This window comes from Phyllostomus discolor, chromosome 10 (genome assembly GCF_004126475.2).
Source record: "Phyllostomus discolor isolate MPI-MPIP mPhyDis1 chromosome 10, mPhyDis1.pri.v3, whole genome shotgun sequence".
NCBI lineage: Eukaryota > Metazoa > Chordata > Mammalia > Chiroptera > Phyllostomidae > Phyllostomus > Phyllostomus discolor.
This window is the reverse complement of record NC_040912.2, coordinates 77426060-77444478: the sequence shown is the minus strand read 5'-3', so window position 1 is coordinate 77444478 and position 18419 is coordinate 77426060. Positions and strand designations below refer to the sequence as shown.

Here is an 18419-nt window from a genome sequence, read left to right as displayed (position 1 = left end):
TTCTCTGGAACACTGCCATTATTCCAGACTTACCAGAAGCATTCCTGTTAGTTGGAAGTGGCTCCATAAAAACAATGACCAGTTTGTGAAGCTAGCTGTGCTACCAAAAAAAAAAAAAAAAAACAAAATACCTCTTCTTCTAGAGAAATCATGGCATCATATAAGACACAAAAGCTAGAAACTTACATATTCCAGCCTTCTCACATCTCTCTACACTACAAATATCCAACTCTATCATTCTCTTCTTGACATTTCCACTTCAAAATATTAAATCATCTAACCACCCCAAACAAAAAAATAATATATTTAAAAAAAAAAACTGTGTTGCACTTTGCAGAGAAACATAACAAAGATGACCCTCATTTAATCTATTATAATATACATTACTGACTCTTGTCAGGGAAACTGGGTTTACATTAAACAGTCCAGATCAAATCTGGAGTAGCTTACATTTAGTTGCTATTTTCAGTTAAATAACATGATTGAGAATCTTCTTTTATACCTTCAAAAAGAAAAGCAGTAATATAAATATTTATTAATACTTTGTTAAACAGTAAATTGTTTCAAAACCATAAAAGACCATAAAAGTTTCAAATAGTAAATTATGTTTCAAAACCATAAAAGTTTCTTCATGCTAAAGAAACTTCATTTTTTAAAAGAAGACGTTTAAGTTTTGGAAATCAAAGTCATAAGGCTAAAATCCTTGAGGCAATCAATAAAAATGCTGGAAACATTAAAGCAAATATTTTTTTTCAAAATATATTGCTTTTAGTACCTTGTTTTAATGTAAAGGAACTCCCTTTCAGGATCTAAAAACAGTGAAAGTTCATGTCTATCCCAAACAATCTTACCATGTCCCCCTACATTTCTAATTCTTGAAAGGTTCTTACAAAAAAACCTTTTGTTCTAAAAAAATATACATATATTTAGACTTTCTATTGAAACAAAGACATTATAATTTACAAAAGTATGACAACACCCATTACACTATTTTGAAAGTCTCAAAAACAAATGAAAAAGTGAGGCACTTAAATATGCCTGTGAACTATCTACATTTAAAAAATCACTTCTATGTTTTAAAGAGGAAGTCAGGCAGTTGCTAATATTTCATATGTCTAATTTGTAACAAAAATCTAAAGCAGGAAATCAGAAGACTCTGATAAAAGTGTGCTATAAAAAAAGAAATAAAAATATAACATAGAAGAAAGCACACTAAGACCTAGGTGCTAACAATTTTCAAACTATTTAAAGGCTTCAGGTCCAATACAACCTTATTTTTTCCCTATGATGATTATAAATAAAGACATTTCATACAGTCCTAACTAGGCACAAATTGTTCTTGTCTCCAACAGTGAATAGTTTCTTAAAATGTACATGGTTAAAAAAGAAAACTGGGGAAGGAAGCTTTTATCAAAAGAAAAAAATGTTCAAACTTCATCTGAGATCCAAAAAAAAAAAAAAATCATAGAATTACAGTACTGCTATAAAAACAGAGATCACATTAAAAAATTAAAAATTCACTTATAGGTAACACATAGAGCATAAAAACCTTTTGATAATTCAAGAATAATAATGGGTAAAACAGATTTTTTTAAATAATGCATTTCAGCAATTTTTTCAAATTCTGAAAAAAAAAAACCATGAATTAAGGCAGTTATAGTACAATAATAAATAATAGGGAAACTGAACCAGTAAACATTTACTAGGACAGTAAAGCATAGTGGTAGAGTATGGATTCAAATATTTGCTCTCTGCCATTTACGAGCTATGTTATCTTAGGCAAATTACTTATTCATCCTCATTCATTAAATGGGGACAACAATAATATCATAGAAGACAGGTATGAGAATTAAATAAATTAATTCACATATAGGTTTTAGAAGAGTAATGACACACTGTAACACCCTCAAATACATGTTATTTATGACGATGATAATTATGTCATATGTGGAACAATAGTTAGTAGAAAACTAACAATCTTTTATGCACAAAATGAGAAATAGAACACAAAGGCTAACAGGACTTCAGACAAGGGGGACACAACTGGGGTACGGAAATAATAAAAGAAGCTATTTTGAAAGAGCGGACCTTAAAGAGTGACTTAAAAGTAAATAGGGATGTAAGGGGAAGTAATCGGGGTAAGGGAATACAGCATAAACAAAGGCAGGAAGGCATGAATGGGCAGGAATATGGAAAGAAGCCCTTTCTAAAACCAGTCTGGTAGTTGGGGGAGGAGGGAAAGTGTTTGCACCTTGAGTACTGCTGAGAAGAAACAGTATCCTAAGGGAAAAGCAAAAATGTTGCTATCCTAGAACCCAGCCCTAGCTCCTAACCCATAACAAACTTATCTCAAAGAGTAATAAAACAAAAAAAGATTAATAATACTTAAAAAAATAAATCAACTCAAGAGCTATACAAAGATATAAAAAGGAAAAGGAGAAAAGAATTTTTTAAGTGGCAAATGACCCTGATTTAACAACGACGATGACAGAAAGCAGGCATGTAATAGATGAAAATAGTCAAATACTTTTCCATGAATATAAAAAAAGTTAATTAAGCAACACTCTCTATAAAACATCAGCACAAATTAAAGATGTACACAGTTGGAAAGTAGAGATATAAATAGTTGGAAAACATTTGGTAAGATGATAGATAAGAGGAAATAAAACATGAATTGTCAGATTTGAAAGCAAAGAGAAAGAAAAACATGAAAACACCACAGAAATGAAGGCCAGAGTGTAAGACCATACTACTAAGATACACAGTAACGGAATGAGATGAAAGGATTTCAAGGAGCTTAAAGAATTCAACATAAATGTGCTGTTAAAAAAATGAGAAAAAGAAATAAAAGACAGACAAAGGCAACTTACTTTTAATTAAAAGAAAACCAAAATACACAAAGCTAACAGTGCTGCCACACTGGAGTTGCCCTGTTAATATAACTTTAAAATAACCTAAAACAAAGATAAACAGTTAAACAACTTTAGGAAAAAAGATTAAATTCAAAGGAGCAACAGTTGAAAATAATAGTACATTCTTGACAGCAGCAATAAAAACTGGTTACCATCCGAATAATATCCAAAAATGTATTTGAAGAAAATGTCAACCTAGAATTCCATATTCAGCAAAATATCCTTTAAGAAAATAAATAAATCTTGCCCTGGCTGGTGTAGCTCAGTGCACTGAGCGTGGGCCTGCGAACCAAAGAGTCAAGGTTCAATTCCCCGTCAGGGCACATGCCTGGGTTGCAGGCCAGGTCCCCAGCAGGGGGTCCATGAGAGGCAACTACAAATTAATGTTTCTCTCCCTCTCTCCTTCCCTTCCCCTCTCTCTAAAACTAAATAAATAAACTCTTAAAAAAAATAAAAAAAGAAAATAAATTTTGAAGCATACAGAGAGTTCATCTACATTAGAAGAAACTATAAAGGAAGTATTCCAGGCATAAGGAAGATGATCCTACCTGTAAGGTCATAGATGCACAGAGTAATGAAGAGAAAAATCAGTAAATATTTGGGTTAAATGAATGAACACTGACTATACAAATCAAGAACAGTACAATTTTATAGGGTCTCTGAATCAAACTTCAAAATAAAGGATAACAGTAACATGAACTGGAAGTGAGTAGGTGAGAGCTGCAAGTCCATGAAGTCCTTATATGGGAAGAGGGAAAAGGTACTGATGAATTTTGATAAGTATGTATACTTGTCATAATTTCTAGACTAATCATAAATAAAATATACACAGAGTGTATCACTTCCAAATGAATAAAAAGGAAAAATAAAGATTAAAAGGTAAAAAAACAAAACAAATAAACAAGAGACAACCAAAGAGAAAAAAAAGGATATGATAAAGTATATAAAGTAAAATGGTAGGTTTAAATGTGTACATTAACCAGCAATTCAATCACATAAATAAATGGTCAAATCAAAAGATGACATATTTTTAAAAAATCCCAGCTACATTTCCAGGAGATACATCTTGCAAAAAAGGATACAGAAGGCTTGAAAATAAAAGATGGAAAAATATAGGTTATGCAAACACTTAGCAAATGAAAGTAGATGTCTTAATGTAAAAAAATTTATAACTCAAGGCAAAACATTACTAGAGATATAAATACACTTCATAATGAAACAGATTTAATTCAAAATAAAAGATTAAAACATTTGTGTTTAGAAACATGGTATATGTTTAATATTGTCTTCTAATATTTAAAGCAAAAATTGACAGAACTATAAAAAGAGGATAAACAATTCCATAATCATTGTGGTAAGTATTAACACATTTTCCTTAGTAATTGTGAAACCCAGAATACCAATATTGGTAAAGAAGATTTATTCAACATGATTTAGCAAACTGAATCAAATGGACACATATATAACTGTGCCCCCAAAATTAAAGAATTCACGTTTATAAAAATTGAACAAAGTGGGCCATACAGTACGTCTTGTCAAATTTCAAAGGACTAAAATCATACAGAATATGCATTCCGACCACTATTCATTTACACCAGAAATCAGTAACAAGTAATAACCAGAATATCTTTATGTACTTGAAAATTGAAAACTCCATTTTTATATAACTATAGCCCACAAAACAACCTTATCATTTCATAATAAAATTATTAAGCTGGATTAAAAATAAAAATACTTCACAGCACAACTAAAAGTAAGCAGAGGTGTTGATGGTGAAACGGCGCAGTCAGGCTGGATCTCAGTTCAGCCACCTGGATACTTGAGATCTGGCTAAGGGGCCAAGACAAAGAATTTATAGTCCAGACTGAAACTGTAAGAGAAAGTTTATTTAGAAAGTCACACAGGCAGAATTGAGCATAGAAGAAACGGACTCAGGAAACAATTTGCAGAGACAAAAAAAGGGGCCTTGGAGCTCCAGAGAAAGCCAGAGGCAAGGAAAAAGTGCCTGGTAGGGAGGGCGTGGGGAAAGGCACAGCCTGCTCCATAGAGAGCCACACTGGATCCTCTGCTTTGAGGGTATTTATCTAGAGGTCTCAGGAGAGGATCCCCACAGAATATTTCTCAGCTTTCCAAGAGTGCCCTTTCAGGGTCATGGTCTCTACTGATTGGTTGGTGCCAGGTCATTAGTCAATGCACCTGGTCCTGCCATCAGCCATGGTGTCACGTCTGGTTTTGCTGCTTTTCTGGGCCTGGATTGAAACACAACTGAGGCCTAGATGTATTAATATTTGATATGGGTAAGTCAGAACCTCTTTGTCCTGGGGGCTTAATGCTTAAGAGCTGTTCTCCCACTCCTTTATTACTTCCCCACCTAAGCACAGGGAGGGGTAGGGGTGTCTAACCCCCAAGACCAGTAACATACCAGGGGAGAAAAGGTCAGGGGGGGGATCCCAACCATATGACCAGAGATATGGCAGGGTAGGAAAAGTTACCCTGGGTGTGAGGTCCCAGCCCAGTTGTGCCTGTTGCTAGGTACCCAAGGCTTTCCACCCTGGTAACCTGGCCCACCATCCTTGCTTTGCTAATATCTTTCTAATTGCCTACCACAGAGGAAAATTAGTACCCTTAAAAGGGAAAATAACAATGCCTGGAAATTAATAAGCTAAGCATCCATCTCAATAAGACAGCAAAGTAATCCCAAAGAGAGAAAGAAGACAATAATAAACATATAGCATAAGTCAAGGACATTAAAAATAACAGGAAGGGTCAACCATCCAGAAATTGGTTCCTTCAAAAAAAAAAACCCCAGTGAACTTGATATCAATTCTGGTGAGAGTGACAGAAAGAAAAAGAAAAAACAAAAGGAACAATAAAAAAAGAAACCTCTCAAGAAGTCCTGCAAACATTAAACAGGTGAGGGGACATTAGGAATATTTTCATGCCCATAAGTTTGAAATTTTAATTCACAATGACAAATTCCTAGAAAAATATAACTCATCAAACCAACCAAAACAAACAATCCTAAAGAATCCTACAACATTTAAAGAAATTGAATTGACAGACAAAAAATACTCCCCCAAGCAAATTCCAACAGAGAGCTCCATGGTAAGTTCTACCAAGTGTGTGAGAAAGAAATAACTCAAATCCTATACATATTCAGAAGATAGGAAGAACAGGTTAACTTCTCAACCCATTATGTGAGATTAGCCTAATAGTGATACCAAATGTGAAAAGGAAGGTGAGAGAAGGAAAAATTACAAGGCCAATCTTAATAATGACAATAGCTGGAAGACTTCTAACAAAACATTAGTCAATCTATATCCAAAATATAGTGAAAAATATAAGACAAAGTTAAGTAATCTGAGGTTTAACATTAGCAAATCAATCACTGATTTCACATATTAATAAAGAAAAAAATCGTAACACAAAAAACAGAAAAAGTGGTAAAATTCACTAGCTATTTATAAAGTCTTAGTAATCTAGGAATGTGACACAGGATCTCCAAATATCATAGATCAAATATCATATTTAACAACGGAATGTTGAAAGCATTTCTTTTGAGATCATGATACACAAGGAAATCCACTATCATTATGTCATCTCAACCTTGTATTAAGTATCCTGTCTGAAAGACTAAATATAAGAGGAAAAAAGTCATAAGGGTTGGAAAGAAAAATAAGTCATTCTACATATGTATTTTAAATTGAACAAAAACAAAAACATAGCAGAGCAGAATTTGTGATATAAAATTAATACAGTGCTTAGAGGGGAAACTCCTGGCATCAAATGCCTACATTAAAAAAGGATCTCAAGTCAAGAGTCTCTGCTTTCATTTTATGAAACTGAAAAAGAGCAAACTAAAACCAAAGCATATAGAAGAAAAGAAATAATAAAGACAAAGGAAGAAATTAATGAAATAGAAAGAAACAGAAAAATCAGAGAGAGAGGGAGAAAAGGCAACACAAAACAAAGAAACCAGGAGCTGTTTTCTTAAAATAAAATTAATTGTTTTCTAGCCAGACTGCTAAGGAAAAAAAGATAAAAATTACCAATATCAATAAGAGATGACATAAAGATATTAAGAGGATAAATTAGGAACAACTTTATGCCAATAAATTCACTAATAGGTAAAATAAGTGTATTCCTCAATAGGCACAAACTACCAATGCTCACTCAAAAAGAAATATAGAATATAAATAGTCCTACAGCTATTAACAATACTAAATTTGCAGTTAGAAACCATGCCACAAAGGTAACTCTAATATGATTTGAGATATCACTTAAAAAACTTTCAAGGAGAGAGAAGTAGGCCTGCCATATGATTAACAACCACTGCACAAAGCAAAGGGTAAGAAAGGACAGATAAAAGAGAAAAAACAGAAGAGGAGGGGAAGAAGGAAGGAGGGAAGGAAGGGTAAAGGAGGTACAAAAGGAAAGAGGAAAAGAAATAAAGAGCTCAACTTGAACTTTAGGAAACACTTGGACTAGTGAGCCTGTTGGAATGTTATTAATTAAATTTTAATCCACCTTTATCTCACAAAAGTAGGTTTTTATTTCAGTAGGAAATAAGAGAATTTCCTATTCCTAGGTGATAACTGTTGCCCATCATCAGTGGGTTCTACCTTTTTTCTCTGGCATTGTCAGAGGGGAAGCAGCAATGATTGGTTCCGGAATCCCCTCTAATGAATTATATAAATGGAATGTAGAGATGTTTCCAGGCAAATAAGAAGCTAATTAGAGATACTTAATGAAAATACAGACCATACTTGAAGAGTGTAGTAATACATACATATACTAGAAGTAATTTTTATTCCCTCCGTGATAAGATGCTTGAGGGAAGATGCTTTTGATTCCCTAGATTTTCCTATTTAGCAGGCAGGAAATCCTTGACTTTCTCTGCTATGTTTTTAATGGAACAGAAGCCAAAAAACTCAGCAGTGTTTACTTCCTTATTTGTCCAACAAATTATCATCAGTGAAGTCAGCAGCAAAGTGAACAACCCTGGAAGGAATGTTTATTAACTAAACACTGTTGCAAGCCAGTTGAGGAGTCAAAAAATATAACTTGGCTCTAAGTCTCAAGAACAGTTATTACCAATCTAACTTGGTTTCTTCCTAGAGAAGTTAAACCTCTGTAGTGTCAAAGTTGGACATGATTTTAAGAAATTTTCTTAAATGAGTATGAGTACAGTTCAGACAGTTTTAACATGTTTTTAGCCTAATAATTACATCAACTGTCCATGGTTTTTGTTGTCTTGTTGCTTACTTCACCTTAACAAAATATTACATGCCTTAAAGATGAAGATTTGAAACAAAACAAAAACCCCACAAAATTACTGTGCCTTTCTCATTCTGTAAGATTAAAAAATTATAAAATTCATTCTTTGTAATGCATACACACATACATACATACATACATGTATACTTTTACTGTCCGCAGTTCAATGGTTTGGGAAGGATAATCATATACATTCTCTTTGTCTATATTCCAAAGTATATTGTTTCACACATAATCATTTATTTGCAAGTATCATCACCAATTAAATAAGCAGTAACAAGATAGAAGGCTGAGAGGAAGGTTTGCTGTTGTAACTCATGGGAGCTAGAAACAACTCATTTTAACTTTAAATTTATAAAGAAGGCAGTACTAGTTCTGTTTTCTTCCATTGTAAAATTCAACCAATACCTGATAAGTGAGTAACTAATAATACTGAGTAACAGTGATAAGATTAAAATAGGGAGAAAACTATACTTGAACAATGATTGAAATAAAATTAAAAAAAAAAGATTAAAATATAAAAAGCACTGAGAAAGTCTATTATTCTTTGTTTCTTTCTATAAAAATGTTCACCATATTTTATTCCAAAAATTTTATATTGAGCATTAACCTGCTTTTACTCACAATGCATCTAACATCAAATCTGTGTGGTTTTTCCTTATAGCAACTCTCTAAGCACAACTGGATATCCAACAATTCAATTTAATGCTAACATTATCTACCTGGAGTAAGCATGGGATTCCACAAGTCAAAAGATGCAGTCCAGTCCCACAAAACAATCAATCCCCACTTCAAATGCCAAGCACAAGTTCTGGGCCACCATACTTGTGACATAGTGGCTACAAATCAAGGCTTCACACGACTCCGCTCAACGTTCAATAACTCAAAGTGATCACAGAATTCAGGAAAAGTGCTTTACTTACTATTATTGGATAATTATAAAGGATACAACTCAGGAAGAGCCAAATGGAAAAATAGCATGGGACAAAGTACTGGGGACAGGTGTGTTTACAGCTTCCATGCCCTCTCTAGGCATACCACTCTCCCAGCACCCTGATGTGTCTGCCAAACTGAAAGCTCTTTGAACCCCATTGTTTTGGTCCTTTTTTTATTTTGGAGGCTCCATTACGTAGACATGATTGATTAAAACATTGGCCACTAGTGACCAAACTCAATCTCTGATCCCTCTCCCCTCCTCAGAGTTGAGGGTGGGAGGTGCCATGCTACTGAAACTTCCCATCCTCTAATTATGTGGCTTGGTCTTTCCAGAGATCTGCAGCTATTTCGCAACTCCAGGAACCCACCCATCTCAGCATACAAGACACTCTTACCCTTCCACAGATTCCAATGGTTTTAGAAGTTAGGTGCCAGGAACTGAATAAAGACCAAATATTTATTTTTTTATTATACCAGAAGCACCTATTCTGTTCTTTGTCACCATGAAACTCACTGTGGAAAAGTTTTTTTTTAAAGGACACCTTTCTATAAAGCAGCAATTTTCAACTAAGTGTAATATTTATAACATACCATTTACAGCTTTTTCAATCAGCTCTTCACAAGCATCAAAATCACCCTTCAACACCAGCTTATCATGAAGATCTGTTAACATAGGATGTTCCAAGGCAATCTTGGTTTTCTTTTGCAGTGATTCAAAGGCTTCTGTATAGTTGTGTTGTCTAAAGTGTTTTAGGCAAAGGCGAATGGCTTCCTGTTCACGGTACTACTGGAACACAAGAGAAAATATGAAAAGAAGAGATTTGCTTAGTTACTATGATAGGAAGTAAGTGACAACTAATTTAAAGTGAGCAGTTATTATGTGTGAAGCATTGTGTTAACCCTATTCATTAGTACCATTATTATTTCCACTTTTAAATAGCAAAACTGACAGTTAATTGTAATAACCTGCCACAGGTCACAAAGTATGTAACAGAAAGGTAGGAACAAGATACAGATATACAGATAGACACACACACACACATATACAGGTACATATTTCATGAAGATGAAAGGTATAAAAAAATGAAACCAGACTTAATTCTAGAGGCTGAACTTTCAAGAAAAGCAGAAAAACTATCAAAGCCCACTTAAGATTATAAAAATGGTAATTGCTATAGCTTTTACTAAGCACAATACAATGCTGGTACTAAAAGCACAGAAACCATTAAATAATATACATAAATTATATTATGCTTTTTGTTCTTGGTTCTTAGTATTGTTACTTGAATGACAAATATTATCAAATATTTATGTTTAAATTCACAAACAGGTTTTGTGATTCAAAATAATCAGAAAGAGACTGTTTAAATTTCAGTTTTTTCTAACCCTGGGCTACCTCATCTATTTAACAGCAGTTAAGTAAAAATCTCAATTAACTAGAATCCAAAAAGAGAAATGTTTATTTAGTCTTTCCCCTAAAAGTATGAATGTCAAAAATACATATAAGCTTATAAAGAATTTATTTACTATAAATAACTACCTAGAACCATATTAAACAGTAGTAACTTTTTGTTGTGTTGGCTTTAGGAGTCTGAATCACACCCCCATTTTAAATTTTCTATCAGGTGGTATATAGATACATAGTAGGAGAGGATTTATGAAATAACAGAATTTTAATGCTTCAAAATAGGACTGAATCTCAAAAGAGGGTGAAGGCTTTAATTTTAATTTCTAGAGTTTCACAGTAAACCCAGAGAACTTGAAAAGTGAATGTGGCTGAACAATTTTAAGTTCTCTATAAATATAATCTCTCCACTGTGTTGGGGAAAGAGGTGAAATTTGCAACTTCATACAACATCAAGAGATTTGTGTGAGTATATTAAAAAAAAACACACACATCATAGGCTACAGAAAAAATTTTGGTCAGCTATCAGAGGAGATATTTTTTAATTTAAAAGACCATCTTTAGAAGATTTTAAGTATATACCACCTATTAAGTAACTTATAAAGGTGATTCAAAATTTTTTATTTATTTATTTTTAGAGAGAGGAGAAGGAAAGGAAAGGAGAAAGACAGAGAGAAATATCGACTGACTGCCTCTCGCACACGCCCCAGCTGAAGACTGGGTCCACAACCCAGGCATGTGCCCTGACCAAGATTCAAACTGGCAACCTTTTGCTTTGCAGGACAATGCTCAACCAACTGAGCCACACTAGTCAGGGCAGTACAGATGATTTTTAATGTTTAAAAATAATGGCTTTATCTTGAAAGAATTTACATTATTACAAGAAATCAAAAAACATATGAAAAATATAGAAAATACTAAAAGTCAACGTCTATGTTAAAGTGAATATAATCAAATGCCAAAAATAGTTAAAAAGTTCCTCAATTAAACTGACCAAAAAAGATCTGATATTTGATACAAAATCCTGTTTCCTAATCTCCTATGAGTAAATCAGTTTACTTGCCAATAAAAATAACAAAAAAAATAAAGCTTTAGTGATTACACTAAAGCTTCATATCACCTCATCGATAAGAAAGACCCCTTTCCAAATTAGCTAAAAATCAAATAAATATACATTAAAAACAAAAATGAAACAAAAAGTTATTCAAAAAACCCAGAAGGCCTATTTCTCAATAATTTAAACTCACCATTTCTCAGGATGTATCTACTGTATAAAATACCCTATGAATAAAATTGTTAAATATAATTTTTTATTTTTCATGTAAGCACAAGAACATAATATTTATATAAACTATTTCACATTCTTTAAAAGGAAAAATTTCTATTTTACTCAATGCAAATACAATTAAGGCATATGATATAAAAGCAATTTAAAACCAAAACTACCCCAATAAAGATTGTGTTTAATTATTTCAGTCACAAAACTCAGAATCACAGGGGTATAATAATATAATAGCAGACTCTGGAGCCAGACTACCTGAGCCTATATACTGGCTCCAACACTTTATAACACTATGACCTTAGGCAAAATATTTAACCTCTCAGTGTTCCATTTCATCATCTGTAAAATATGGATAATAACTATACCTATCTCATAGAGAGGTAGTGATTTCATAAGTTATAAAGACTGCTTAGAAGCTGGCAATAAATATATAAAGTTAGTTGATTAATCATAATAATTACCACTATTCTCAAAATTTTTAATTATTCTCAATAAAGACAAGAGATTGACACAAATCTCTCTTTACAGGCATTAGAAACATAGTATGAGGATTTTAAAATACAGTCCTACCTTGCTATACCAGTTGAGACAAGGTTGTACTACATCGGGATCATCAATGCCACTAAGTTCAACATACCAGATGCTAAAGTTAAAGCTGGGTCCCCAGGATAAGAGTGGAACTTTGAGAAGAAAAACAAAAAGAGAAAAAATAGAAAAAAGAAGGAAGAAAAAAGAAAAAAATTAACATAGTTCAAATAAAACTTTAGCAAAGTAAAATCACTATTCAAGCCTATTAGGATTCATTTAACAGATTTTCTGAACAGTTTCTATATGACTAGCACTATACTATTAAGTGCTAGGACTACATTAGCAAAAAGAAACATCATCACCATCATGAGGTTTCTTTAATTATAAAAACATAATAAAATAAAGTCAAAGTGGTCATTTACATATCCCCCCAAAACAGGGCCAGGGATAGATGATTCAACAGGCAAATTCTAGCAAACCCACAAAGAGAAATAATTGATATAATTTAAACTATATCACAAAGGGAAGGAAAGTTCTCTAAGTGGAATAATCCTGAAAACAAAACCAGAAGAAAAGGGACTTAAGGCCAATCTCAGCTATGAATATATATTCAATTTATTTTTTAAGTTGCAAAAGATACCAGGTTTTCATTGAAACCAAACACAGTTCATTCTAGGAATGGAAGGATGGTTAAATAGTAGGAGCTATATTAATATAATTCACAATATTAGCAAAGTAAAAGAGAAGCAAATGTGATTACCTCAAATAGTGCTAAGAGTAAGCAAATAAAATTTACTTCACAGTCATTAAAATAAAGCCTCTTAAATAAAAGGCAAAAGAAAACTTCCTTACCTAGATTATTTTTTAAGTATTAAAAACCTCAAAAATTAAGCCTAATGGAGAAACATTAAGTATTGCCATTCAGGTCAGGGACAAAACAAAGAGGCCCAATAGCTCTACTACTCAATACTATATGGGAGATCTTGGCCAGTGCAATATGGAAAAACTTATAAATTAAGAAAAAATATCATTTGAAGATAATAGTCACCTAAAAAACTTCAAGAGATTCAACTGAAAAGTTTTTATTAGTGTGTATGCAAAGTAAACATGCAAATAAATATTCCCTACACCTATAACAGCCCACTTGAAAATATAATTCAAAAAGTCCCCTTCATAACAGCAAAGACAACTTAAAATATCTCAGAATAAACTTTAAAATATGCAAGACCTATTTAAGAAAACATAAAATTTTACTTAAAAAATGAATAGAAAGACATACTATGTTCCTAGATGGGAAAATGCAATGTTGTAAACATGTCAGTTCCCTTCAAATGAATCATAAATTTAATGTAATCTCAATCAAAATCCCAATGGTATATACCCATTTTTTCTTGATATGTAACTGAACAAGCTAATCTGAAATATAAGAATACCTTAAACAAAAATGGTAAGAAAATAAACATATTAAAAAACAGTAATTTTAAGTTTGATATTAGTGAAGGAAAGAAACCTAAATCATTGGAGAAAAGTGTATCAAAAAAATCTCTTAAGAATTTAGAAAAATTTATCATAGATGATCAGTAACGACGGAACAGAACAGAGGTTTTAAAGATGTGACCCATGGGGCTCCTGGCAATCCCAACAATACTTCCATGTAGTCCAAACTATTTTTCATAATAAGACTAAAATTTTATCTGTGTGTGTGTGTGTGTGTGTGTGTGTACTGACATTTGCACTCATGGTGCAAAGACAATGATGAGTACTGCTGGCACCTTGGTAATGCCATGAAAAGTACAATGGTAGCATGAAAGTCTAGTAGTATTTCTTAATACAATACACACTGGATGTATTCCTCACCATCACACACTTGCAGATTTAAAAAAATGACAATACATTTAAGAATGTCTGTGATGATGCAGTAAAAAGAAATTTTAAGAAATCCCTATAATTAAGAACACATCTTTTTAATATCCTGTGCTACACAATGGGAAGTATACATAAAGCATTTTTGCTGTGTTCCAAAGTATGATGGTTACTGCAAGGAAAATGACCTGCACAGTTGTTAGAGTTGTAAGCTAAAATAACCATTTGTCTCCTGTTCCTCAACCTCTAAGATATCACTTTTCCTTGAAAGACCATCTATGATTATTTATTTAGGTTTGAGTATTTGCCAGATATTTACCTGTTATTCCAAAGAAAATAACTGACAGTACTTGTGGCTGAGTATAAAATTTAAGCTCTCAAGGGAAAATTAGAATGTTGGAAAATTGGTATCACCACTGTAAGCTTAATTTGCCAATACTTAAAACTTTTCTGACAAGATTGGTGGTGACATTAATGAGTGTGGTTTAAAACAATATTATGCAATTAAATGTTTTAACATGTAAAAGATCTATATAACTCAGTGAATCATATTTTCTAAATGACCAAAGAATGGTGTTACAAAGCCACGAATGGATAAAAGATTAATTCAAAGTGCAAGACAGGCCAATGGAGTTTAGTGTAACACTGATATGGTTCAGAGTGAATAATGCTACTACCTTTAAGAAACTATCACTTGTCAAATTTTGATTAAGAACCAAAACAGAATGTCCACTATATCTGACATTGAGGCTATTAATTTCCAAGCCCACTACTCTTTTTTAGCAATATCAGACTCGATGAGCTAAGATATACCAGTCAGATACTTTCCCATATTGTCATCTAAAGGAAGACTGACACAGTCAGTAGCAACCAGTCATTAGGATGTTTAATATGGCTATCAGTTTATATAGGCAAACAATAAAAATTTCAAAAAGTTTTATAGCGACAAATACTAAATTATTGTTGTGGTATTCATTTCTTTATATAGCAGTACCATTTAAATTTTTTTTCTACTATATTACAGTAATAACCATCAAGTAGTAGTATAATAGTCAGAATAAAATAGGACTCTAAACCCAAAGCCCCAAGAAGATAGTTTATAAGTATAATCAGACATCTAATGTTACAGATCTGAAATCTATCCTCAAGTTCAAGGTCCAAGTTCAGAAAAACCAGAAGGAAAAAAAAAATCTTCCTATTACATCTATTCAAGTCCAAGTAAAATGCTCATTTATTAAACTCTTCAAGCAATTATGTTTTAGTGATATTTCTCCTATATACCTAATGGCCCACTAGAAATATTTCTAAAATAAAATTCATTCTAATTTTTATCACCTTTCAAAGAACATTGCTGGGAGGGAGGTTAATAAGGAAATCATCTCAGAAGCACATCATATATTACAGGCGAATGAAGAATATACAGTTCCAGAAAGTGGACAAAGTTGGGGGAGGTACAAGAGGGTTAAATAGTGATGGAGGGAAACTTGTCTTGGTGTGGTAAACACACAATACCATATATAGATCATGTATTGTAGAACTGTATACCTAAAATCTATGTAATTTTATTAACCAATGTCACCTGAATAAATTCAATTAAAAAATAAATTAAGCCCTGGCTTGGTGTGGCTCAGTTGGTTAGAGTGTCGTCCTCTAACAGAAGGGTTGAGGGTTCAATTCTTGGTCAGGGCACATAACAGAGGTTGTGGGGTAGATCCTTGGTCTGCCACGTACAGCAGGCAACCTATCCATGTTTCTCTCTCACAGTGACATTTCTCTCTCTTTCTCCCTTCCTCTCTCTCAAAAATCAATAAGTATATTAAATTTTTTTAAATTATGGCACCATTCGCAATACTAATAATGAATATTAGACATATTATGTATTATATGTCAGAAATTTAAATGTGAACTGGAGCTCCAAGCACATATACTTTGTTCCCCAATGAACAATGCCTTTGCTCTCACCTCAACTAAAAATATTAGAAACCCCTAATACACATTCTCAAGGCCAAGAATTTATATCCTAGGACCCCACTGCCAGTTTTCTACATGACACAGTCAGACACATATATGATCAAAATCAGTGCTTCTCACCCTTTTTCACGCATAGAAAATGATAATATTTTTATGGCACAGAAGGGTACTAGGTTGCAGGCTCCTGCTACTCAAGGAATGAGGGGGGGATCGACATCTCCACAGTGAAACACATCTGTGGCACATTCAATGTGCTTTAGGGGTATCACTTGGGAAACTCCTGTCTAGATGTCTAAAACAGCTATTAAAAGATGCTAACAATTTTAAGGTCACGCTCTGGAAGACCCTAAAAATTCAAGATTAACATTCTGCATGAGTATCTATTCTACTTTAGAATTAATGCAATTAGCACACAAAGCACTTAGCACAGTAACTGGCACATAGTAGGTGCTCAGTAAAAACTAGCTACTCCTGCTATTTTTAAAAAGATTTTCTTTATTTTTTAGAGAGTGGGGAAGGGAGGGAGAGCAAAATCAATGTGTAAGACAAATGTCAATGGGTTGCCTCTCACATACCCCCAGCTAGGGACCTGGCCCGCAACCCTTACCAGGAATCAAACAGGCTACCTTTCTGTTTGCAGGATGATGCCCTACCTACTGCACCACACTAGTCCAGGCACTGCTACTATTATTATTAGCTATTATTACTATGTTAATTTTCCTTTTACTAGTACACTTTTAAAAGGTTACCTTTCCACATGTTCACAAGAAGAGCCCTCATCAGGGAACCTCCCCAGACTTGGTACTCATCTTAGCCTTCTAAACACTCCTGAGAATCCAGAACGCAGGCTGAATCCAGCCAAAGCTGAAGCTTCTCCCTAAAGAAACCACAACCATCTAGACCACAAAAATCCAAAAAATCCACAGATCCAAGTAATCCTGTCTACCAAAAACCAAGAATCCCCCCATAATCTTCCTAAGAGTTCTCCCAAGCACCTTCTTTGCCCCCACCTCACCTTGCTAATTTCCCTCACACAACTGTTAACTTGGCTATGAACCAGGGTGCAAATCCTTCTAGTCATTTGTAACCAATACCCTCATCCCATTCCACCATTCCACTCTGTCTCCTCTCATCTGATCTAATCTCCTACTCAGGAGGGTTTTCCTTCCAATTTTTTATCTTGCTCTCTCAAACTGGTTTCCCAATTAATAACTCTTCTTCTTTATACTAAATTTTTCTTTTAGTTACAGATCTTACTGAAACCAAGCTTCTTCCTAAGGCCAGGTCTCAACTTCTACACTAAATCCTGTCAAAGACATCACTCCAGCATGAGCTCTTTGCCTTTTTTGTGCCATGAATCTCCTATAGCTGTTTGGTGAACCCTGTGACTCAACCCCTTCAGATTTAAAAGCATAAAGGAAAATACACAGGATTACAGAGTAAACTGACTGTACTGAAGTATAGTTATAAAAACTATAAAGAAACAACATTACAATATAGAAATACATATGCTTTTTTACTAATACATTAGATAACAAGATCTAGAGGCAGGTCTAATAATTACCCTGATTTCAAATTTACCATATTTGCCACACTAGGAAGTGATGGGAAATATTTGTAACTTCTGTGACAATCACAAATATTGTTAACACTACTATGAATTATTGCCTATATTCATAACTGGAAGAAATGCTGAATGTATTAGAGGTTAGAGAACATAAAGTTGCAACGTTCCATCAAGTTCATGAAGATACTGATTAACTGCTCTAAATTCCTGCACGATAAACTGAAAAAGATATATACTTAGTATTTCTGAAATTTGAGGAAACAAGATAGGGTTACTATTCCAAAAGATTTCACAATCTACTTGAGGAAACAAAACTTACATATATCACATAGTGAGGCAACTTAATCTCTGGAAGCAGACTTAAGTTTGTATCCCATCTCTACATTTTACTATCTGTAAGGTTTTGTCCCAGCCACTTAACCTCTGAACTTCAGTTTCCTCCTCTGTAAAGTCAGTGCAATAATGCCTATCTCACACAGTGTTTGGCAAATGCTTCATAAATGATATCTAGTATTATTATTACTTTAAAACAATACACACACATATGCAAGCATATCCCAAATGTTATGTCTTTGATCCATCGCTAATATCTTCAATCAAAAAAGGAAAGATGTTATCTGCCAGTATAATGTTCAAATGAGATATCACATGTGAAAGTATTTACACACTATCAAAAAC

The 18419-nt window shown here is 33.3% G+C and overlaps 1 protein-coding gene across 1 annotated transcript in view; it reads right to left on the bottom strand.

The window, feature by feature from the left end:
- MKLN1 (muskelin 1) overlaps positions 1-18419 on the bottom strand; it is a 188616-nt gene that overhangs the window by 116064 nt on the left and 54133 nt on the right. Inside the window, exons 5-6 of the mRNA XM_028525434.2 lie at positions 12383-12492; positions 9717-9909 (exon numbers count right to left, since the gene is read on the bottom strand). Coding sequence (XP_028381235.1) covers positions 9717-9909; positions 12383-12492 — 303 coding nt within the window. The remainder of the gene's footprint in view (positions 1-9716; positions 9910-12382; positions 12493-18419) is intronic.